This window comes from Ctenocephalides felis, unplaced genomic scaffold, assembly GCF_003426905.1.
Source record: "Ctenocephalides felis isolate EL2017-DRISC unplaced genomic scaffold, ASM342690v1 CF-g0.4_SCAFFOLD_01886, whole genome shotgun sequence".
Classification (NCBI taxonomy): domain Eukaryota; kingdom Metazoa; phylum Arthropoda; class Insecta; order Siphonaptera; family Pulicidae; genus Ctenocephalides; species Ctenocephalides felis.
Genome location: NW_020538040.1, coordinates 90,370,776 through 90,387,582, shown reverse-complemented (window position 1 = coordinate 90,387,582; position 16,807 = coordinate 90,370,776). Strand labels below are relative to the sequence as shown.

At 29.5% G+C, this 16,807-nt stretch overlaps 1 protein-coding gene across 1 annotated transcript in view; it reads left to right on the top strand.

Annotated features, from left to right (window-relative positions):
• The window catches only part of LOC113376525, a 49,843-nt gene extending 35,095 nt beyond the window's left edge, over nucleotides 1-14,748 (top strand). The window contains exons 2-5 of the mRNA XM_026616475.1: nucleotides 6,508-6,602; nucleotides 11,126-11,276; nucleotides 12,621-12,723; nucleotides 13,550-14,748. Coding sequence (XP_026472260.1) covers nucleotides 6,508-6,602; nucleotides 11,126-11,276; nucleotides 12,621-12,723; nucleotides 13,550-14,518 — 1,318 coding nt within the window. The 3' untranslated portion in view covers nucleotides 14,519-14,748. The remainder of the gene's footprint in view (nucleotides 1-6,507; nucleotides 6,603-11,125; nucleotides 11,277-12,620; nucleotides 12,724-13,549) is intronic.
• The last annotated feature ends 2,059 nt before the right edge of the window (nucleotides 14,749-16,807 follow it).

The following is a 16,807-nucleotide window of genomic DNA, read 5'->3' as shown; positions in this document are numbered from 1 at the left end:
AGAAAGATTTACTTTTATTCAAATGATATTGTGAACTATTAATAACTTATTACTTCTCCGTTATTTTATTCAGAATTACTAACTAGGAGAGAATAATTCAGGTCATTATCACGTGTACATTTAAGCTTGCCTAATTTTGCATTTTCAGTAACTAGTGATGCATGGCATCCTTAAGGCTAATTGCTGGACTTTCTCGTACCAAAAATGAAAATTTTTAAAGAAGATTCATTTTTAGAACTTTAAAAAATAAATAGATTTTTGAGAATTTTAATTTTTTGTAAAAAAATGACTTGAACAATTTGATTTTTTAACTTCCCGTAGGGCAAGTTATAGTAATCGCAAAAAAATCGAAAATGAAAATTTTTATATATCTTTACGTTTCAGAGGATTCTGAACATTTTGGCATACCTTAGAAAAAATGGATGTATGTGTGTGTGTGTGTGTGTGTATGTATGTATGTATGTATGTATGTATGTATGTTTTTTTTTTTTTTTTTTTTTTTTATAGAGGTGCGAAAAAAAATCTTCATAAGACACCGCCATCGTTGATACTCCGCTGTCCATCCTACAGCAGACAAAGATGGACGGCCGTGTGGAGATTTTTACCCACTAAAAAAAACACTCCTCTCCCCTCTCCCCGCAGATGGTACGGGGAGGACTGGAAACGAGAAAGAAAAACATTCGATTTGTATTGATAAGGAGACGTGCTGATTAGTTTTTGGCAAAGGCAGGTCTAGCCGTTCCGAAGATACGGGGCAAAAAGTGCCAAAAACGGTACCTCCGTTTTTAAGAGAACGGAGCGTCCGATTTCAATAATTCAAAAAACATTTTACTTGTATTGACAAGATGTAGAACTGATCAAATTTTCATGAAGGCAGGTCTAGCGGTTTCGGAGATCTAATGAAAAAAGTAAAAAAAAATGCCATTGGGCGGTTAAAAATGATCATTAGGCATATGCACATCAAATTATCAGATATTTTATAGAGATTTTAACAATAAGTATATTTTTTTTACATTTCTATGGGTTCCGTACCAATGCTTATGCGTTAGACGGCGGCGCGGCACTTGCGAGCTTTGACATTTCGTCTCTATGCAGTTCAAGCAGTGCGATTGCTTTGAAAGAAAGTTCAAAATTTCCAAAATATGTTTTAAAAAATTTTTTTTGTTTTCAAAAAAAAAAATGTTTTTTCTCAAAAAAAATTTTTTTTTTTCAAATAAAATTTATTTTTTCAAAAAAAAGTAATTTTTTGTCAATTTTATAGTTTCTCAAAAATCTATTTTTTTTTCGAAGTAAAATTTTTTCAAAAATGTTAATCGTTTTTAAAAAAATATTAATTTTTGGTACGGGAAGTTCCAGCAATTTGCCTTAAGGCACGATGCCCTAATTGCCTTAAGACAGAATTCCACTTACAGCTAGTTTATACTATGAAATGTTTTGGAAATTTTTAACTTTTTTTAAAGCAATCACGAGACGTTAGCTGCGTAGAATCGAAATATAGAAGCGCGTCGCAGTATAACGGATAAACATTGGTACCGAACCCTGCAGTTCGGCTAGACCTGCCTTTGCTAAAAACTACAGCACGTCTCCTTATCAATAATAATAGAATGTTTTTTGAATCATTCAAATTGGTCGATCCGTGTTCTCAAAATCGTCGACAAAAAATTGTATCCGCACAACTTCACACACACACATACAAACATACATCCATTTTTTCCTAAGGTATGCCAAAATATTCAGAAACTTCTGAAACTCAAAATTTTCTTTTTTGATTTTTTTCGCGATTACGGGGAAGTTAAAAAAATATTGTAATGATTATAAAAATTAGGTATTACAAAACTAATTAAATAACCAATTACAAAAAATGTCGTTATTTACCAAATACCTTTAAAAGTTCAAGTAATAAATTCAAAATATAGTTATTTTGAAGATTTACGGAGGAAGCTGCATCGCTAAGCTTCTGGTGTTAATTGGTATATCAAATAAGTATAGAACAAACATTGAATGTAAAAATATTAAGCGTTTAGCGTTTTACGTTATTTGGGTAGGTATATTCCAATTGTAGATATTTAAATATTTTTTTCATTAACTTTTATAGATAATATATAAGCTATGCTTGTAAAATATCTAGACAAAACCCTAATAACATTTTTTTTTTTTTGAAAAAACATCGACAAAAGGTCAAATTTTGTTCAAATACACATACTTTTTCAATTTTGATCAATTCAGAATGTCGAGTAAACATATAATTAGCAAATTGGATTTTCTAGCGAAAACAAATACTCCTGCGGAAAGTTAACTAGATGTGTATTACATTGTGCATCAAGGCAAATTCCAATTTATAAGTAATATTTATTTAAAAAATTAATCAACCAGTACAAAATTCAAAATTCATAATTATCAATGAACATTTAAGACTTATTGAAAAATATAAAAAATTAATCACTTGAAAGTTTTATCATTATATTATTATTGAATATCATTATTGGTTATTTGGATTACCATCCAATGTTTTACTAAACAATATTTTTTTGGAATTTTATTATTTCTTGAAATTTGATTTGTTTTTGGTTACTTTTTAAATTAAAAAATTATACAAAAAAAAATAATTACTTTTAACTTTTTAATTATGAAATTTAAAGAAAAAGTATGTTTTGAAATATAAGTTGCCAAGTGAGAGCAATCCTAACATGTTGTAGTTATATAAGTTGATTAGATGGAAGTATAACTTAATTAATTGAGTGCAAAATAAATATGGTATCACTTCTTCGAATAATTTTAGAGATCGTTTTCGAGTTTTTTGTCACAAACTTTTTGTCTCAAAATAAATTTTGATTTTTAAATATACTGTTATAATTATAACATTTGTTATCGTTTTATTTGGGTTAGAACTTTAGCCTTCCAACAAGAAGGCCAGATTCGAAAACCACTTCGGACAGCCTGATCTCAACCAGCAGTGACAGTGGTTTTTACTTAAAACTACAGATAGAAATATGCTTCCAAGTAAAAATATACCTTCTCTTAGATTTCTACATCGAATTGAAAAATCATCACTGTAAGAAATGTTCTAATAATAAAATATGTGGGCTAAGAAGCCACAAAGTTGAAAGATATCTTCACAACGGCAAGTAGGAAACTTAAATTTCTGATTGCTGTTCAAATAAACTGGGATATTTGCCAGTGTGATCGCAGCTTAAGAATTAAGCAACATATAAGTACCCTCTCATTGCATAATCGGCAATCGCATTTCTTTTCGCAATACTGACAGACAAAAAACGTCACGTACAATACAACCAGCATTGAAATTCATGCACGATTATATTCAGTCGTGTCAGAAATATGCGAACGGTTAAACAAACGTGAATTGCGAACATATGAATATACTAGGAAGAAGGCTGGAGGAAGTTTTGGGGCAGGTCGAAATTTCCGGTGGATGCAATGTTAGGCGAATCATAGCGGTATTCATCATATTTGTATTATAGAACAGTATAATTTGTTGTTCATGTAAACCAATATATTTCATTTTATACTAGTGAAATATAAAAATCGTGTATAATATATATATATATATATATATATATACATATATAAAATACATATACTCATGTTTAACAGCAACCAGAACTTCTGTCCTGTAATCTGTCGAGTTCGAGATTCTTCTTTTATGCTGTATCCAGATGGCAGGCCAATAGTTTACCAATTTTGAAAAAAAATATTAGAATTTATTTAATAGTGATATATTAATTAATAAGATGCAGCAATGCTCACGAATGACTGTTTTCACTTGGAAACATATTTTGAATTTATATTTGTGGAAATGAATATCACTAGCGTTTGATATCACTTTGTTTTTAACGAGTTCGAAACCAGGCATGTGTAATATGTGATTTAATATTTTATAATCATTTAAGGGGCACAACTAGTGTAACCGCCTCAAAAAAGGTGATTTTTGGGAATTTATATTAAAAAACTACTTTATAACTTACTTCAAAATTTTAGAAATATATTTATACATGTTTTAAGAATACATAGTGAAATTTTTGAAGAAAAAATTAAATATTTTCTAAGTTATCGTCGATCTCCAACGGCGCGACAAAAAAAAGGCCCTTAACTGCTGCAGTGATTCCGCCCTTCTACGTGGATGCAATAAAAAAAAAAAATCTCTTTAAACTAGATAATATTGTCTGTAAAATGAACTACGATAAAAAAAAATAAATCAAAAATTGACAAAATGACGGCGTTTTTTGAAAAAAGTCGATTTTTACCCAAAATTTTGCTCGTTTTTCGACAGCCAAAACTCGATTTTTGATCCGATCAAAAAATCGATAGTTCATTTTACGGAGAATAAAGAGCATGTAAAAAAAATTTGATAGTGATCGGATTATTCGTTTTTGAGTAATCTGCAGCAAATTCGGAAAATTTCGAGAAAAACCCGTTTAAAGATAAAATGATCGTTGTACAATATACTATATATATACTTTTTAAATGGTTGTAACTCAAAAACTAATTGAGATATCGATTTGAATTTTTAATATGTTATTTTTAAAGGTGTAATCTACCGAAATATGAAAAAAAACAAAAATCGATTTTTTCGAAATTTCACACTAGTTGTGCCCCTTAACATAAACAAATAAATTCATTGTTAATTAAATAAAGCCGTGTAGTTAGGGTGATAAACCCAAACGTGAAATGATAAAATTTAATTATTTTATTAAAATAATTATAGAATTGAAATAAAATGTGGTATAAAACTTTTTACAATTATTCTTTCAATGCCGTTTGATATTGCAGCTTATTCCATTTTTTTCAACTGGATAAAAATTAATATTTTTTAGCCGACTTTTACTGCATATTGTATTAAGTAGTTTGTAAACGTGTTTAGATGTTGTAACGAAAAGATTCTCCTTCGATAACTTAGATTATTTAGTTAAATTTTAACCTTTGTAGCTGTGGACTCCTGTAACTTCTGTAACTCCAAAAATAATTTGAATTTGTTTCTGAAATTTTAGGAATATATTCTTGGCTAGTTTTAGAAGACATTTTTGCAAAAAAAAAGAGATTTTTCAAGCCTCTAAAGTCCGTTCCAACTTTGTGCTACCCTCTCTCCAGGGTAGCAAACTTCCGGTATAAAAGCTCAATGCCATGAAGATCGCTGTCTACATACGTCCGGACATACATCATGAAACATCATTAAATAAATCTCATTTTATATACCACACACGCATGGAAATTTGAAAAAATACTTTAATTTCATTTTTACCTTACCTTTAAAAGGAACTATGTATAAACATAATTTTCAAGTATTTTCAAACTATATATGGGTTACATGGCGTCGTGTTATCGTGCCATATGCTCTTGTACTGCATTAAAACATTTATTATTTTTCAGTTTCAATTGAATATAATTTAAAGAGAGTATTATAAAATAAATTTTTGCAATGTATGAATATCAAAACTACTTGGTCTATCTATATGAAACCATCATTCACTTCAATATGCAATATAGTTTACTCAAAAAAGGAAGACAAAGGAATTTTCATAAAATCAACTTAATTATATTACATTATATCAAATTAATTATAAAAATCTGATCGGTGCAATTTTGTAAAAAAATCCGCATTTACATTCTCCACTAATATAGGCCGATTAATGTAATATAATTTTGTATTGGATCAATATCGTACGAGATCATAATGCTCTATAATTACTATGAGAATTAGACACACATTTCAGCTGCCAATAATTAGTCGATTTTGTACATTTGAAAGTACAAAAGTAAAGTGAGTATTGTATTTTTTGATAAGTAACAGTCTAGTAACTTATTATTAATGTCAGAACCTGAATATATTCAGCAGATTTTAATAAAAACATTATTTAAGTGCGTATCTAGAACTCTCCGTGTCTTAGTCGTTAGGCATAATACAACAATTATTGAAATTTTTTATCGCTAGAAATTCGAATAAACCAAATTATTTTATATGTAAAGTGATTTTTAAATGAACTGAAAATGTTGAACTTTTATCATTGCTATAAAATCATGTATTTGTACAATTAAGAGCTCCGTATCATCAACTTAATTTGAATCAATGCCTATTTAATTTTACACCATTTTGCATCAAGATCTATTTTAGAAAAAATCAAAACTTTAGTTAATAGTTTTGATTTTTTATTCCTGTGATATTGAATGAAATTTAATAGATACAAAAATATGTTCAAATTTTATACATTGTCGATTATAAGATATATTGAGAAATCGGCTATTGGTGGAATTCCCAACAATTGGCTACGAGGGGGTAGTTAGTTATTTATTTCGTTATTTTAATATTTTTTCACAATAATAAATATTACTTCTGTCAAGCTTATTTACAATAAGTAACTAAAATAAGTAAAATACTATGTAGGTTCTTTATTTAAGTACGAGGTCAAAATTTCTGCCAATAGCAACTATTCAAATTAAATTATATGAAATCTGGTGGGCCCATATCATATACTATTTATTGTTCTTTTCCAGGACACTCAGATCATTTCGCGGCAAGAAAGGAATGAAGGTGTCAAGCCAAGAAGCACAGCAGTCAGAGGAGCCAATTTTCAGGTCAAAACCAGGGGGTAAGTGTCACATTCCCAATGCTTGATTATTATAAGAATAATAGTTTTAATGATTTAAAAGGGTTAAAACGTTATTTCGATATTGATTTATGACACAAAAATACATACCATCAAGAAAAACAAGAAAGAACTACAAACCTTTTTTATTAAAAAAATTTCAAGAATATATATATATATATATATATATATATATATATATATATATTTATATATATATGTATATTTATATATATGTTTAATTTGAGTTAAAAAGTCGAGCGTTACATCAATAAAAATAGTATGAGAGTTTTTAGAAATTCATTTATTTAAAATCCATACGTTTCGGCTAGCATCTTAGCCTTCATTCAGTGGAAATCAATTTAAAATTTTGTATCCTAATATAACATATGAAAATATTATTAATCCATGGTATTAGTATGTGCACATTGATCAAATATATATTTTTTAACATCACAGATGGTAAAACGCACAAATAAACATGAAAACTCAACAAGTTGTCGAAACTAAGTATTTACTGTTCGGAGTTTAAGATAAAAATATTTCTACCTTAGAGCTTTGGTAAAATTATTACCATTTTTCGGTTATTGTAGTTAATTTTGTTTATTTAAACTTTAGAACCGTAACTGTGAATAATAGCTACCCTCTCCCCTCTACACATTTTTAATTAAATTTTTTTTAAATCGGTCGACTTTGATGAGACGACCTCTTTTAAAAAAAAAGTACTAAAATGTGTTGGCAAGTTTCATCAAAAACTGCAAAAAAATCAGGATTGTGAATGGAAAATACTTTTTATTGCAAAATTTCGAGAAAGAGATAAAAACCTAAAAATAACATGATTTTTACGTGTGTGCATTTGTGTATTTTATGTACAGTTTTTGAGTTAAATTGTTCGGAAACATTCGACTTGTTCTGCCGGTGTAAAGTTGATTAATTTTTTGAAAAGCTGGTCGAGTGCTATACAGAAATAAAAAGATTTAAATGAAAAAATAACATCACGTTAACTTACTGTAAGCATAATAGTCTTTTAGTACTTTGTTTTGTATAACTTAATTTATTTTACGATCTTGCATCTAATTACTATAAGAAACGTGATGATATTTCAAAAGTGTTTGCATGCTTGATGAATGGTCTATTTGTCCAGCATGAGAAATGCTTATACTGAGGATTACAAACAAATATATATTTATTAAAATAAAAACAAAAATTGAATAAAAAAATACAATAATACGTACGACTAAAGGCGGACTTATGATATAAGATAATTTTTTTTAATTTTTGTTCTGATTTTTATTTTAATTACAATCTGTCACACTTAGGACATTCAGTAATTGTTTTGACTTTTCTTATTATATGAATTTTAAATGGATGGCAACCCAGTAGTTGTCGAGTCCAGTTATGACTAATTATCTATACTCGAATTAGTCCAGTTATGACTAATTATCTATACTCGAAATATTTGCTGACATGTTTATTATATATGCGACTATACCCACGAGAGACGATTTTCACTTGAGGCTATATTTGAGACCTATAACCTCAAGTGGAAATTTGACATCAAAGTTGCCTGATGTCAGGCTTGGCGATAAGATAAATAATTTAGAGTTTTTAAACATCGTTATTGTCAAATTTGTATTCAGCAGAGCAAACTCATATATGATTCATATAGTTCAGTGCACACAATGACTAACTCCAAAAAACAAAAAGTGGAGAAAAGCGATGCAGTAATGTATATTGCTTTTAAATTGCCTGTTATAATATAAATTGAAATAAAAACATGTGACGGAATATAAAGTTTATAACAAACAATAGTAAATAAATAATCGTAAGTAACGTTACAGTTTTGATGTGACTGATAAAGTTATTCGATTTCGCAACCGAAAAAAGTAACGAAATTAAATACAGTTTTTTTATAGAAAAAAATATTTTTTATAAATATGTATTATAGCTATTCCATAAAAAGTCAATATTGATAATTTTGTTATGGCATATTATATTCGATTGAATATCATCATTATTCTTTGTCATATGTATGCGAGGATTTTGATCTGATTTTGATCTTCTGATATTTCTCAAACAGCGATCTTGCTTACTTAGCACAAATTTTCTTATATTAAAGGCTCTATCTTCATTATTGCCACAATTGAATTGAATGAGATGTAGTTTGAACCTTTCTAACTTTGTTCAGTATTTTAAGGCAACTTACGGGTACTTGTCTGTTAATGATGAAAAGTTTTGTTGAAAACTAATCTTGTCATTTCATCTCATGTTTGCCAATGTTTTAATTTTTTTGCATGTGACTCAATAATTGCAAAATATGAATCATTGGCAAATAGCTGCATCCACTTACCAAATTTTTTATTTAAGTAAACTCGGTTCTTATTTCTGTGCTTTGCACGAGTTTCAATAAACTTGAGACAGTTTTAATATTCCCGTTTTGCCTAGTACACAAAAGCAAATATGTTGTTCTTTCAAAGTTTGTAGTCTAAGCCTTGATGTCCTTTATCAAACAAGATGAATTTTCTTGAAACCCAACGAAACCCTATAGTTTCTGGCCAAACACATGGTTTACATTTTTGAGAATTTTTTGGCATCCTTAATTCATTTTTTTATTGTTATTCACAGTATATTTTAACTATCAGGTTATAAATACAATCTATCAGATGAAAGTGGATATTGAAAATCAAAACAAAGGAAAGAAAGGAAGAAATATAAAAGGATTTAATAAATGAATAATAATAATGAAAATAATAATAAAAGATAATTAAAAGTTGTGTGGAACATTTTTCTTTGCATAACAGAAAAACAAATATGTTGTTGTTTGCGGCAGATCACTGGGTCGTTTTTTCTTTAGTCACCTTGGATTTTCGGCTGACTGAACTAATTGCATTTCAGAATTGGCATGTCCGTAAAATTTATATTGGAAATTTAAACTTCTGCTTTTAATGACCTCCGCCACTGTAGGTATTTTCAAGTCCTTGTGTATCATATTGTTGGTCATAAACTATGGAGTGTTGCTGATCATTCTCAGTATCTTGTTTGAGCTCGCTCGCTAAGAATGTTGTTTTGGCTGGCACAACCCCACAGCTCTATCCCATATGTCCATATCGGAATTATCACAACTTTATATAGTAGAAGATAATTTTCGACTGAGAGTTTGGATGATCTTCCTATGATCCAGTTCAGTTCCTTCATTTTAAGACCTATTTTCTTTCTTTTCATTGTTATGTGCACTTTCCAGTTTATTTTGTAGCGGGAGGCGATTCTAACTGCAAACATATATCATGGGTCTCTAGACTAATTACAGCCAAAGGAAAAGAGGTATATTTCACATAAATCTACTGGACAATCAACATACTGTCCAATCGAGGTTAACAGAATTCCAGATTTGCTTGATCCGAAATTCATAAATTTGAAACCCGAAATCCGGTCCAGTCGGAGCATATATTTTAAAGAATGGAGTTAATCAAAATGACTTCTAAATTAATGGCTAATTATTCAGTGGCCAAAAAATTACCGTTTAATTAACTTCCCGTATGGTAGTTATAGTATTAATCGACCGAAATTCGAAAATGAAAATTTTTGCATTTCTCCACGTTTTGCAGGTTTCTGAACATTTTTGCATACCTCAGAAAAAATGGATGTGTGTGTGTGTTTTGTGTGCTCGCATTTTTTCGTTCACGTTTTCGGGCGCACGGATCAACCGATTTGAATGGTTCAAAAAACATTCGACTCCTATGATATTCGATTGATAGGGAGATGTGCTGATTAGTTTTTGGCAAAGGCAGGTGCGGCCGTTACGGAGAAAAAGAGCAAAGAGTAGAGAAAATAGAAATCGAGTATTTGAGCGAATGGAGCGTCCGATTTGAATCATCTAAAAAACATTCAATTTGTAATGATTGGGAGAAGTTTGGCAAAGACAGATCTAGCCATTTGGAAGATACAGAGCTAAATGTACAAAAAATGGCGGTTTTTGAGAGCAAGAAGCATCCGATTTGAATAACTCAAAAAAAACTTTCTGCTTGTGTTGACGAAATAATTGCTTTTGGAAAAAAAAATTATTTTATTTTTTTCTTGAATATCTAAAATAATTGAGATTTCAATTTTAATTCTGGTTAAAGTTCTAAAGCTCACTTATATACTTTAAGTGAATAATTTTAACTTTGCAATTCAGTTTATATAATTTGTATAAATATTACACAACGTTACATTATTTATAATAATCTATTTAAAAACATTTAATATTTGTTACGGTACGGGAAGTTCCAGAAATTTGCTTTAAAGCATGATGCCATACACCACTAGTTATTATAATTCTGGGAAGTTATTAGAATCACAAAACTATGATTATACCAAGAACATTCGCACTAATATCTAATTGTAAGTTTTTTCAAAAAGTACAGTTAATTAGTGTATGCACTGGACGGCTCATATTATGAATTGCGTTGGCCATTTTTTTCATTTTTTTCGCATATTTAATTCATTTGTATGGATCGTACTTTAATTTGTTTTTTTACCCTATTAAGGTAATCTGTCACGTAGCACACAGTCTGTGCCATGCGCCGCAGAAGATGCTGTGGATCCACGCTACGTGTACGGGGGCTCCGTAACACCTACGCCACTGCCGCGTTTCCAGCATTACAATGGCGCACAACCCCCGAGAGCAGAAGAAAACAGGTAAAGTTCAGTAATGGAAGATTAGTTAACACTAAACCTACCAACGCCATCAAATTGATCGTTTCAAACTTAGTCATTTTTAAAAGTTAAAATGCCATTATCAAACTATATGACAATTCTTAGAGTATACCAATAATATTTTCTCCACTCTTTGATTTTAGTTATTTTTTCAATGTGTCAATTTCAGCGGTGGAATATAATGTTATTTGGTTAATTGTTTCCGTCGAAATGTAGGTGTAGATTTATACAAAATATACCAAATGAACCCGACAAATTCAGAATAAAGTTCTGGATAATGTGTAAAGTCAATAGTAAATATATAATAAATCGGTTTCCCTATTTAGGAAATAACAAGAAGACAGAATGTTCAATTCTTCCATTGGATAGTTCTTTGTTCTAAATCTGATAAATTCATTCACAGATTTTCAAGCAATTGGTATAAATTAAATTTCATTACCCTCAAAGTGTATAAAAGTAAACCGAAAAAATGCTTGTCCCAAGTTTTAAACCTTATCGAATAGAAATATGAGAAAGCAGCAAAAGTGTATCGAAAACTATTAGAATTTGTATAAGTACCTTGTTTCGTTGTTTGGTGAAAATGTGACAGATCAGATGGCTAAAAAGTGTAACATAAAGTCTAGAATTTGTAGGTTGAAACTTTAGGTATATTTCAATATTTTGAACCTAGTTGGATAAATGCGCAAATTGTGACGAGTAAAAGCATTTTTAGGGACAATTTTTTGTTCTAGTTAATTTCAAAAGTTTTTATGAACACTGTCCATATGTTCGGCTTTGTGTGTATTAACTTAACATTCAAACAAATAATATCATCTATAAATCTTTAACATCGTATCATTTTATCTAAATATAAAAAAATTTAAACTGTTCATAATCTTTTAATTGGTCTGATATAGCCACTAAATAACTAAATATATCTGGTCCTTCGGCATTATCCGCGAAAAGTGTACTACATATTTTAACAAAGTTTGGCAGCATTTCGTTGGATCATGAACTCTTTTAATAATTCACATTATGAACTAATCGAGTCATAACACTATACACATAATACAATTTGTAACTTATAAGAAGTGTAAGTTAAATACATCCTAATAAGTTTTCGCAAGAATTAAAAAAAAGATATAAATGTGCACAAACCGTGTTCAAACAATAACAAATGGAATTCATCATACCTATTGGATACTTCATCAGAAATCTGAATAAAGTTTCTCGTCACGGGACCCGTAGTAACCCTGCAATGCTTTATAAGAATTCTCGAATAAAATGGTTGCTTGTTTTATTATATTATGATTAAATATTAATTAGAATATTAAAATATATTTTCAGAAGTTCGAGGTTAAGTGTTAACAGTTCTTGCGAACAAACATCCGGAAAGCCACCAAGACCCTACAGAAAGAAACGACGTGCACCACCGCCTCCGATATTTACAGTAAGTCTACCTAAACTAGTGCATGGCATCGTGCCTTAAGGCAAATTGCAGGAACTTGCTGTACCGTAATTAAACATTCGAGAAATGGAAATAATCAATAGCTGTTTTAAATAATTCCAAATAGATTATTTATTATAAATACTTACTGTAAAATTATAAGTGCTTATAAAATTGGGCGAAGAGTGTATTCTACAAACAACTTATGTTTACAAAAAAAATTGTTCATTTTTTTTTATTTGTTTTTTTTTTTGATATTTTGAATTTTTTTAAAAATTTTGATTATTTTTAAAGATGGAAATATAGATAGCAATATGTCTCCAAGTGAAAATAGCCCTCACCCGGCATTGCTGCACCATTGAAAATATTCGCCCTATTACAGAAATTGTAATAATAAAATATCAAACAGAGATGTGACAACTGATTGGGTTGCCATCTATCAAACAGACTAGTATTAAATTCAGCACAACAGCTTATAGACTATTGGGTTCTGCTTGCTGTTCAAAAAAAAACTTCATCGAATATGTAACTATAATTATACAATAATATAAATTGACAATATTTACATTGCGAAGCATTAAGACAAATAACATTACAAATATCTTTGACTACTGTTACATATACATATATTATACATTACTCTAATATTATGTTCTGCGAGTACATTGTTTTATATTCTTATTATCGTGAAAAGTGCAGATATGAAATAATAAATAAATATCTTTTTCATAGAATGAATTGAAAGATAGAAATTAATTAAAAATAACGATTTAGTGAATCGAATAAAATTAATTCAAAAACATTTTTTAATTCTTTTGTGAAATTTCAGAATATGCCGGACATCAGCCTTGATGATGAGTCTTTGAAAACGGAACTGAAAATTATTGAAGACCCAAAAGATGATATTAAACCTACCGAAATCGTGGTGACTCCAGCTACGCCTGAACCACCCAATAATTTAGAAATAAAGAATGAAACTGAAAATCCAGATAAAAGTCTAGATGCTGAATTAAAAATCGACGAAGAAAATAGTAATGCGGATCAAAAGTCCAAAGAACGAGAAGCAATAGATGTATCAAATAGTGAACACATTAGTGGTGAAGATTCATCCAAACTAGAGGCTGTAAATGAGGTAAATAGTATAACATTGCAGATATCAGAGGTGTCTAAAACTGCAGTAGAAAATGATATAGAGCAAAAAAATGAATCTAGTACACCGAGTTCACCTGATAAGGTTTCAAGGGATATTGAGCCAGTTGAAACAGTAGATGTGATAGTTATTTCTAGTGTAAAAGAAAATGATTTAGATGTGTCAACTGCATCTAAAGAAGAAGTCAAGTGTTTGGGCAATAAACAAGCCATATCGCCACCTACTCCGAAAACTCGTACCATCATACCAGCCGAAAGCGCAAAACCAAATTTGGTATCAGATATAGGAGTTGATAATAATTGCCAATCAATTATTAACAGCGATGCTGTTAACAGCAACGAAGTTGTGGAAGAACCTATTGTGAATGGAGAAACTGTGAACAATGCTAAAGCAATAGAAGAATTAGATAAATGCACCAAGGAAATTAACGAAATACTTCGTGAGTTAGACGATACGCCGGCAACAAATTTGGAAGTTCAGAATGACGACACTAACAACAATCAAATGCCCGCTTGGTCCTCATTTTACAGAAGCGTAACGACTGTCTCTGATGGAAAACATCGTGCAGAGATCAATAATGTCCAATTGAATTCTAGTCCTGAGAATAGTCTTGAAATTGATCTAAATGCAAGCACCTTAAAGAACTAAAGAAATAGACTTCACTTTAATTTAAAGTTTTCTAACAATCCTATTATTATCTTATAGTATATATGTTACAGAAACATCAATTTTATATATTTTATTGAATAATTTATTTGCTTATTTATGAATATTGTGAATGATAATTGAACACAATTAGTTTTTATGAATCCTATAAATTATATTCGTAACTAATACAGTTGTTGAAATATAATTGCAATTGTCTTACAATATATTCAAATTGGTACATTTTGTGCTATAATGATAGATACCTTTCATGATATAAAGAGTTTAATTGTATGTATTAAATTACCAACCAAATAGTTCGTGAAATAAAAATAATGATTATGTGATAAGATCATGTTTAGAATGTGCCTAACTAATCTAAATTAGCATCATATGACATAAGTGCTAATATGTTATAATAATATATTTATTAAAAGTTCAATATTGTTTCAATTTTAATGCATATTTATACAAATCATATATTTCTAACCAAAGTTGCAAATATTAGATTAGGCTTATTTGATCGTCTTTGTGGGGTCCAGTAATAAACACATATGTAAATGCCGCATTCTAAAGACAAGAATAGGAAGACAATTGATTTGACTTATTTCAAATCTATCAAAAATTTCAATCTTGCATAAACATCAAACCATTATTAGTATGCTATAAAAACTATTCGTTTTTTTTGGCTTTATTTTCCATTGTGCGTTGTAATGTAATATTATTTGAGATATATAGATATAATTTGTTTTGAGAGGTAATACAAACGATGAGTTCGGCCCAAATTCAATTATTAGTTTTTGTATGGATTTATGACTTTTGTTATGAATTAATGAATTTTGAGCTTAATCTACTTGATTAACTTAAGCGCATAAAATACAAAAAACTATACTATAATTAGTAAGTCTAGTGAACTTAAATAATCCAAAGCTGATTGTGGATTATATATCCAGATTTTGTAGTCTGATAACATTTTATATCCATATAGTAAAAAATAATGGTCAAATAAACCATATACAATATTCTTCGTTAGTTATTATTAAGTGCCATTGCACAAGTGCATATTTATGCATGTATAGATAAACACTATATAAACTAAAACTGAAACATATAAATAACTATGTAAACTAAAACCTGGTTCAGACAATTCATAGAATATTATTAGTTGGCCAATATTAAATTATTGGACATAGTTTCAGTTATGAGGCTGTATAAAATATTATTATTTAGATCATCACGACAACATCATAGGGACACTTAATAAAAAAATAAGTTAATGCAAGTGAAGTATATTTAAAAAAAAAAAATTATGACCGTCCCACTTATTTGGCGCAAAAAGAAAAAATCTCAATTGCCTATCTATCAACATGTTTCAAGTCATTCTGAAACGTTCGACACCAAAGTTAAAAAACGTATTTATGTATGTGTGTTTATGTATATGCCGATACGATAATCTTTAAGTTTTGAGTTTTGGTATAAGACGGTGTATCTATCTACCCTTTATAGTAATATCCCACTAGTGCTACCATCGATCTAAGCTCGTTCGACAGTTCTTAATCCATTAATCAATTCTTAATTTCCAGGACACAAAGTTGATAACTTTCACTGTCCATAAAAGATCCTTCTTTCCTCTGCTAACATATTGAAAACTTGTATTCTAGAAATGACGCATGTTGTTTCCTCTGACGTTATGCGGAAGACACAAAATACTTTTCAATGATTTTTATGTCTTGAGAGCTTGGTCTCAGGTAAATATACCATATGTCGGCACTTTTATATGCTTTGATTTGTAGTGTATTGTTCCTGTATGTGAACCAAAAATGGATCTTTCATCGACATTTCAAAAATGACAGCACCGATTCCAAAAATTTGATGAAACTCGATAAGATTCGCATTGACTGGCCGAATCGTTTTTGTAGAATTAGTAAAGTGCAAAACTTATCGAAAAATATCCTTGAAACCCCGTTTCATAGTAATTATTTCTGTAATTTTTTTTTATCGATTTTGATAACACTTACGCAACTACGAGAAGTGGATTAATTATAAAAATTCATTAAAGGTAAGTGCCTCAATTCCAAATGCTACTTGCACTTAGTTTTTATTAACTGCCCGAAGGAGAAGTTTATGTTTTTATGAAAAAATCCGATTCGGTAATTTTATGTTTTCTCGACGTTTCAAGCCACTCTGAATCGAATGAGACCAAATTTGGAAAAAGTATGTGTATGCCGTAAATCGCCGTTTTCTCAAAAACGCCTAAACCGATTTCAGAAATTTAAAAGCCATTCGCTGTAT